At 41.3% G+C, this 7,720-nt stretch overlaps 1 protein-coding gene across 1 annotated transcript in view; it reads left to right on the plus strand.

Annotated features, from left to right (window-relative positions):
- NAA20 (N(alpha)-acetyltransferase 20, NatB catalytic subunit) overlaps positions 1–4,136 on the plus strand; it is an 8,295-nt gene extending 4,159 nt beyond the window's left edge. Inside the window, exons 2-5 of the mRNA XM_005419083.2 lie at positions 18–115; positions 1,288–1,423; positions 2,377–2,522; positions 3,810–4,136. Coding sequence (XP_005419140.2) covers positions 18–115; positions 1,288–1,423; positions 2,377–2,522; positions 3,810–3,895 — 466 coding nt within the window. The 3' untranslated portion in view covers positions 3,896–4,136. The remainder of the gene's footprint in view (positions 1–17; positions 116–1,287; positions 1,424–2,376; positions 2,523–3,809) is intronic.
- The last annotated feature ends 3,584 nt before the right edge of the window (positions 4,137–7,720 follow it).

Consider the following 7,720-nt stretch of genomic DNA (forward strand, 5'->3'; position numbering starts at 1 on the left):
GTTACTCCTTAACCAAGAGCCCAGTACGGGATTCCCTTCTACTTGCAGTACCTCGCCCACTGGCCCGAGTATTTCATCGTCGCCGAGGCGCCCGGCGGGGAGCTGATGGGTTACAGTGAGTGCCGGGTGTCCCGGCGGTAACGTCTCCCTTCGTTGCCTCTTTCGGGGATTATAACGCGGGAGCTTTTCTCACTCTTCGCGTTGACCAAATGTCCAACATGGAAGAGGAACCTTGCATTGCATCTTCCCGTTTCTTAAATGTCTTGGGGTATTATGCAGGACTCATGGCCATAGCTTCGAGTTTGATATTCCTAGCGCAGCGTGGAGCCTGGGCTGTGGTAACATCCACCCGTATTTGGCGAATGGGTATTTCTGTAATCTGGAAGATTAAGTCCCTACCCACAGTCAGTAAAAGTGCTGGGCTTGCGTTTTGCATTGCCCTGTAAAGGAAAACTCTGAGCCTGGATGTAATTTGCTAATTTGCTGTGGAATATTTGTGTTTTTCAGAAGTCATGCCAAAGAGAACTGCCAGCAGATGGGGTGGGGCAGAGTAATGGTTTTTGCAGGGACCCAGGAACTAAAAGTATTTGACATACTAAAGCAGAAAGTATGTGTGCTGTATAGAACATTTCTCTGTATCCACCACACTTGTTGCTTAATAGCAGTGACTGCGATATCTATTAAAAGCACAGGGTGGAAGTGTGAATGTTCATTAATAAACTAACATTGGATTGAAAGGAGAGAAACTAGAAAAAAGCCCCCCAAAACACCATCCCCACCTCCACATCACTTTTTTTTTCTTTTTTTTTTTTTCCTTAAGCACATTGTGTTTGCAGGGCCTTAGCTTTCTATTGCCAGACTGGCAAAGCTACCCAAACTCTATTCCCTCATAATCTCCAAAAGTCTCAAATAGGTGCTGGGATGGTAGTTTTGGGTTTCTAGCCCTCTGTTCCTCCTTTGTTTTAGTCAGATTTTAAATTTTGGTTCAGTGAGACTTGTGAGAATTGCTTAAAATTTGCATATAGAAGTCACCTCAAGCAAGGAATTTGCAAACTTGTTTGGTGTTTTTTTACACTAGTCAAGAAACTGCTGTAGTATTTGAGTAAAATGACATTTTTAGTGGCTGCTGAATCATAGATTGAAAAGGTAGACATCCCTGTTTTAGCCTTTACTACGACTGTTGTATCATGTGTTTATCCATGGCTTATTGCTCTTGTGAAGTTGTCTGGCTGCAGGCAGTGCATTACTCCAAAGGTGCTGCTGCGCTGATGCTCTGTGTGTTCACAGTCATGGGCAAAGCTGAAGGCTCTGTGGCCAGGGAAGAATGGCATGGACACGTTACTGCTCTCTCTGTTGCACCAGAATTTCGACGGCTGGGTTTGGCTGCTAAATTGATGGAGCTCCTGGAAGAAATTTCAGAAAAGTGAGTAGTATGGCTATCTTTAAATTTATCTTTTAAAGTAACATTTAAAAGTAGTATTTCTACAGAAACCTGTCCCTGTTTTACGTGGCAGAATTTTGCTTTATGTGGTGTTCTGATTTTCTGAAATTCCTCATAGTTGGAGAAAAAGAGTTATGAAAGTTGCTTAGCAGTTTAAAATCTCAGGGTTTCTCTGAAAGCTGACTTGCCAGAGGGAGGAGGAAATAGCCTGAATTCCAGTAGAGATAGTGTATAAAAGAACATTCCTTGACAGAAAAAGAGCTTTGTGAAACATCAGCACTGTTTCCTGTAGGGCCTCCAACATACTTGTTCAGTAACTGTGGGCTTTGTGCAATGCCCTCAGGCACAATCCTGAACAAATTTTGTACTGCAGAGAGTATCTTAGTTTACTTGCCATCCCCTGCTTGGTTACTTGTACCTGAGAAAATTTAATTTAGTGTCAGATGAACCCACTGGGAAATGTCCTTAACTGATTCTAGTAGGGCAACCCCACTATGGTTGGTAAGATTGGAAAGTAGTATGAAAAATTGGCTTGTGGAATTAAGGGTCTATCATCTCCTGTTAGGCAACTGAATTTTGTGACTGATTCCACTTCTCCTAATCCAAGCAACCTAAAATGTGGATACTTTTAAAATTGGATTTAGGCCCGTGGGGGCATGTAACTCGTCTTGTTCTTTCTGATCAAATTTCTGAACCCACTGACTGGTGAAAAATGGCCATGTGATAAAAATAAAATTAAATCCTTGTGAATGATTGAATTTTCCCTTGGTAAACGAGAGTATCTGTTATTACATTGGGAAAGATGTTTAATTAGTATACTACATTGGACTTGCTTGTGTTTCATTACAATTTATGGGTTGTTATTTAGAAATACATTTACCTACTATTCCTTAATGTGGTTTTGGTTTTTTGTTTCTTTTCCTCCCCTGCTAAAGGAAGGGTGGATTTTTTGTTGATCTCTTTGTGAGAGTATCAAATCAGGTTGCTGTAAATATGTATAAGCAACTAGGCTACAGTGTGTACCGGACAGTCTTAGAGTACTACTCAGCTAGCAGTGGGGAGCCAGATGAAGATGCTTATGGTAAGTTCTTGTTGGGTCTCGAATGGAACTATTCTCATGTTGAAGGCTGCTGGGATTGTTTGTAAGACTGTTACTATTTTTTTATATGAAACACATTAAAAAACATGAAACAATTTGAAACCATTATATGAAACTATTTCAGATAGTTGCTGATTAATGGGATTTTTGTATTTTTGTAACTTTTCCTAATTAAGATTATATCAGTTACAAAACTTAATCTTGCCACTTACACATTTTGTAGCATCTCTGGCAAAATCAACCAGAGAACAAGAATAAATGAGAAGGAATGTCAGTGCTTTCTTCCTTTCATCCCATAACAGGGACTTGAAACTTTGTTTTTCTCAGATGTCTATGTATAAATTAACAATTGTCAGCATTCAGCAATGGCAAAGAATTGGGTAGCATTTTCAATTTAAAAGGGAAGGAACATGGAAATTCAAGTATGCTAATGTTAATTATGTTAACAAAAGTGAACTACCAAGTGCTTCCTCTTTCTAGGTCCTTTTTAAAATTATCCTCCCAAAGGGTTACATGGCCAGGCTGTGTATCATTTCTGTTCTTGCACTGTTTATTTGATACATAGGAGTACTGTGAAATACAAGGGCTCAGACAGATACCTAGCATTGCCGCATGTGACTTAAGTCATATATTTGTCTCTTTAGCTTGTCGTTTCCTTTCCATTTGGCTGAGTTTCATGCAGTGTTTTATATCAGTTCATATTGTTGCCATTGAGCAACATTAAGGACAGCAGTGTGTCCTGAGGAGAGCAACCAAGATGGTGAGAGGCCTCAAGAGCAAGATTTAGGAGGAGCAGCTTATGTCCATGAGTTTGTGCCACTTGGAGAAGAGAAAGCTGATGCATGCCCTTGTCACAGTCTATAACTTCCGAGGACAGCAGAGAAGGGTGTTGCTCTCCTCCCTCTGGTGACCAGGACATGAGGAGATGGAGCAAAGCTGTGTCAGGGAATGTTCAGAGTGCACGTTAGAAGGCTCTTCACTGAGAGGGTGGTTGGTAACAGCAATGGTCTCTCGAGGGAAAGGGTCATGACACCAAGCTCATCAGAGTTCAAGGAATATCTGCACAGTGCTCCTAATCATACAGTATAATTTTAGGTAGTACTGTGTGGAGCAGGGAGTTGCACCCTTATGGGTATTTTCAAACTTGAGGTAGTCCTATAATTCTAGGAAATTTTCTTGATTAAAAATTATCTTATTTTAATGGAGAATTCACTTAATATGGCTTTGTACAATGAATTACTATAATAGCATTTTTTCCTGTTGCTATAGATATGAGAAAAGCTCTTTCCAGAGATACAGAGAAGAAATCAGTTATACCTCTGCCTCATCCTGTGAGACCAGAAGACATCGAGTAACTTTAAGCTGCAGTTCTTATGCAATGTACCAAGGGTCAGGTTCCATCTCCTATAACCTCCAACAACTTAGGCATAAGAAGTTTTAGGCCAAATGTTTTTCCCATAAAATACATAAAAGCAGTGTTGAGAAGCTGACTAACACTGCTTCTATTGGTAATGCCTGTATACTGCCACACTTACTCTATTTTTCCTTTCACATGTTGGAGATTTGCAGACTATTAAAATGGAAATACTTCCTGTATGGTCTTTTCTTGGTTTTCTTGTTGCAGCTAAAATTTATTTCTGTTTCAGGAAGCATCTCATTGTATAGTCTGTAATTTAACAGTTCCCATGCCAAGTTAATTGTGGTGGAAGAAGGAAAATGAAGCCAGGACACTCAACTAGGATGCCCCAAACCCCTGCCAATCACAGGTTGCCAAAAAAAACCACCCCAGGTTACAAAAATACTAGAAACTCAGGTACAAAGATACCAAATCCCTGGCCTACAAAAATACCAAAAACTCCCCCTACAAAAAACTAGGTTCCAAAATACAACCCTAGGTGTATTTTTGTTCAAAACCCTAGTTTTTGAGCCCTAGTTTCAAAATAATAGAAAACCAAATTCCAAAATACCAAAGAAAACCAGGTTTCAAAATCACAGATTTAAAATATCAGAATTTTAACCTAACCCAGGTTCCAAAATACAAAAGCAACCCAATTTCAAAATACCAGAATAGCAAGTTCAGAAATATCAAAACACAGTTTCAAAACACTAGAATACCAAGTTCCAAAACACCAAAATAATTCCATTTCAAAATACCAGAATATCAAGTTCCAAAATATCTAAATGACCTCATTTCAAAATATCAAACTGCAAAATACCAATTCTCAGATCTCTTATGTGGTCAGGATTCCCAAACCCAAAAGAATGCAATATTGTCAAAATGGAATCTGTGGTACCAAAATGGATGTTTTCTTGTCTGAAAAGCTTTCCTCTGGTGACCATCAGTACATGTATTTATTCTAATTGTACAGCCAGATGCAATAAGAATTTTATTGTAAAAGCAAACACTTGTAGTAGCTGTCTGCTTAGTTTATGTCTGTGAGAACTGGCATTTGGGCCGGAGAGCTGTGGTTGGGATCAAAGGATGGAGTAAATCTTTTCCCTGCAGATGCACAGCGAAAGACTGCGGAGCAGGCAAAGAGAGCATTTATATATTTCACTGAAATTCGGGGTGCAGCAGCAATGGGGGTGCTCAGGTTCATTAGGATGAGCCATAAACAACACAGCCAAACCCATGACGCCTCAAGGGACGTGTCAAACGCTTCGACAGAAACAGGTTAGTAATGATTACAGAAGAAAAATTACCAGTAATCACTTATGGTCCATGCAGAATTTCCTCGGTTATTACAAAGCTAGGACATACGGAATTTTGCAGGCAGAATCCACAATTTTGGCCCTGGGCACCAGGATGATGAGGCTGGTTCTTTTCCACGGAAAGGAAAGCCCAGCACCCTGGTGTTTCAGGGGCAGACAAGGGGCCGTGTAGGGAAGGGAATGACGACTGGGACTTTTCTCCACCTCACCCCCCCACTCAAAGGTGCAGCAGCCCCAGATGTGACCAGTGAGGATGAGGAGGGGGCAGCTCTTGCAGAGGCTGCTTTTAGAGGGTTACACAGGCACATCTGCACAGGGAGCTGAGAGTTGAGAGGGGGCAACACAGGCATCCCGAGAGTCCTTCCAGGATCAGTGGTTACACGATCCATCAGGGGCTGGGGAGCAGCCAGCTGCACCTGAGCATGGAGCATTGCTCCTAGAAAACGTCCAGGGAAAAGCCCTCATGCCAAGAAACAGCACCTGAGCAGGCAGAGCAGCATGTGTGGTCCCAGAGGGAAACTTTCAAGTTTCCCCTTTCATCTGGTCAGTCCCCTCACTCCCAGAGCCCCCAGAAAAGAGAGGGGCTATTAGGAGAAAAGTAGTTTCAAATAAAGGAAAAGGCTCCCTTTTGTGTAACTGCCTGTGTCTAAATTGAAGAGGAATCTGCTTCCCCTGCATTTTTAATGGTTTCAATGAAAGGAAACCCTGCCTTTTCCATGGCAGTGGGGGTATTAATCGACAGGGAATCCCCATTTTCCATTATTTTCCAGTTTAAATGGAAGGCAAAAACCTTGATGATGTTATTTTATGGGTTTGAATTAAGGGTAGCTCCCTCATTTTCATCATCTTAAGGTTTAAATTGAGGGGGAAGCCCAGTTGTCCCTCCTTCTAAAGGGTTTGAACTGAGGGAACATCCCCCTTTGCGATCACCAGAGATATTTAAAGTGGGAAAACCCCAACTTTCTCCAGTAGTTTAGGGGATTAAATTAAATGGAAGAAGCCATTTATTTGCCATTTTATCAGTTTAGATGGATGTAAGCCCTACCTTTCCCTCAATTTAAGGGGTTTAATTGAGGGAAGCTTCTTCTTTTTCAGCATTTTAAGGGTTTAAATCTACATTTCAGGGTGCTCCTACCCATGCCCCAGTACCAAATGTCACATCAGTGTGGGCCTAGCACTGCCCACAGTCTAGTCTCCCACTGCCCAGGAGTCTATTTTTTTTTTTTCTTGGTTTTATTTATAATGTATATAGGTCAAATTAGTGGTCCCAGTGTGAGTTACAGTATTCATATTGTACTCTTCTCCACCCTGCTTAGTCACATGTGGAGTACTACTGAGTAATCACTAGGGAACAATTTTGCAAGTTAACAACAAATTATCCAATTTATCTAGCTATGCTGCCAAAACACAAACCTTATTTCTTATCAGTTTTCTGCTCTTTTACTTAGTGTAGTTGCAGCAAGAAACAAAGCACTGCCATTTCCTTGAAGAGTTTTCTCCATCATCAAGCCCTTTACCCACCTTGAATTTAGTCAGAGGAGCCAAACAGTTGCAGTTCCTCTGAGGGCTTTTATAGCTGGTGGGATTTGCCCGCTCCCTTTTCCCGGGTATTGTGGAAATAAGAGGCAGCACAACCAGGGATATATTAACCCCAGCCTTTACTAAGGGCCTTCATTCCCTCTCTGGGATCAGCTAGGATAAGAGTTCTCCTCTTATTTCAGTGAAGAGGCTCTTTCAGCTTATCTCAGCTTGTTTTCAGCAGATGGTTTTGGGTATCTAAAGCAACAGAGGCTTTGAAGATACTGTGCAGAGAATAGCATTGAACACAGGGAGTATTTAAGTTCATGATTTTGGATAGTGTGTTCAGGGGTGGTGACATGCTTTTATAATTTCTGGTTTTCTTGTTTTTTTTTTAGGAGGAATGCAACTCATGAAGAGTTTAAGAGGAGAAGCTCATGAAGAATTGCAGCCCATAAGAAGGACCCATATTGGAGAAATTAATGGAGAACTGTTCCCTGTAGGAGGGATCTCATGCTGCAGCAGCACAAAGACTCCTCTTCCTGAGGGGGAAGCAGTGGCGTGAACTGACTGTACCTTCTGTTCTCATCTTGCACTACTAGTGGGGAGGAGGGAGAGAATGGGGAATAAAGTTAAACCTGGGAAGGAGAAAGGGATGGGGGAATTAAAGACTTATTTTACTTCTTATGACCCTACTCTGATTTTGATTGGTAATTAATTCAATTAATTTCTCCCTTTTTTCCCTCTGATGTCTCCCTGTCCTTATCTCAGCTCATGATCTTTTTTATGTTATCCAGCTGAGGAGGGAAGTGATTGATAGAGAGGCTCTGGTGGGCACCTGCCATCCAGCCAGGGTCCACCCACCACAGTAGTATTCTGAAGAAAGTGTCTGGGCTTTCACTGAAGGGAAGACTTAGGGAGATTTAGTAAATATTGTCATTGGAGTGTGA

The sequence above is a fragment of the Geospiza fortis genome, unplaced genomic scaffold (assembly GCF_000277835.1).
Source record: "Geospiza fortis unplaced genomic scaffold, GeoFor_1.0 scaffold172, whole genome shotgun sequence".
In the NCBI taxonomy this organism is placed as follows: Eukaryota; Metazoa; Chordata; class Aves; order Passeriformes; family Thraupidae; genus Geospiza; species Geospiza fortis.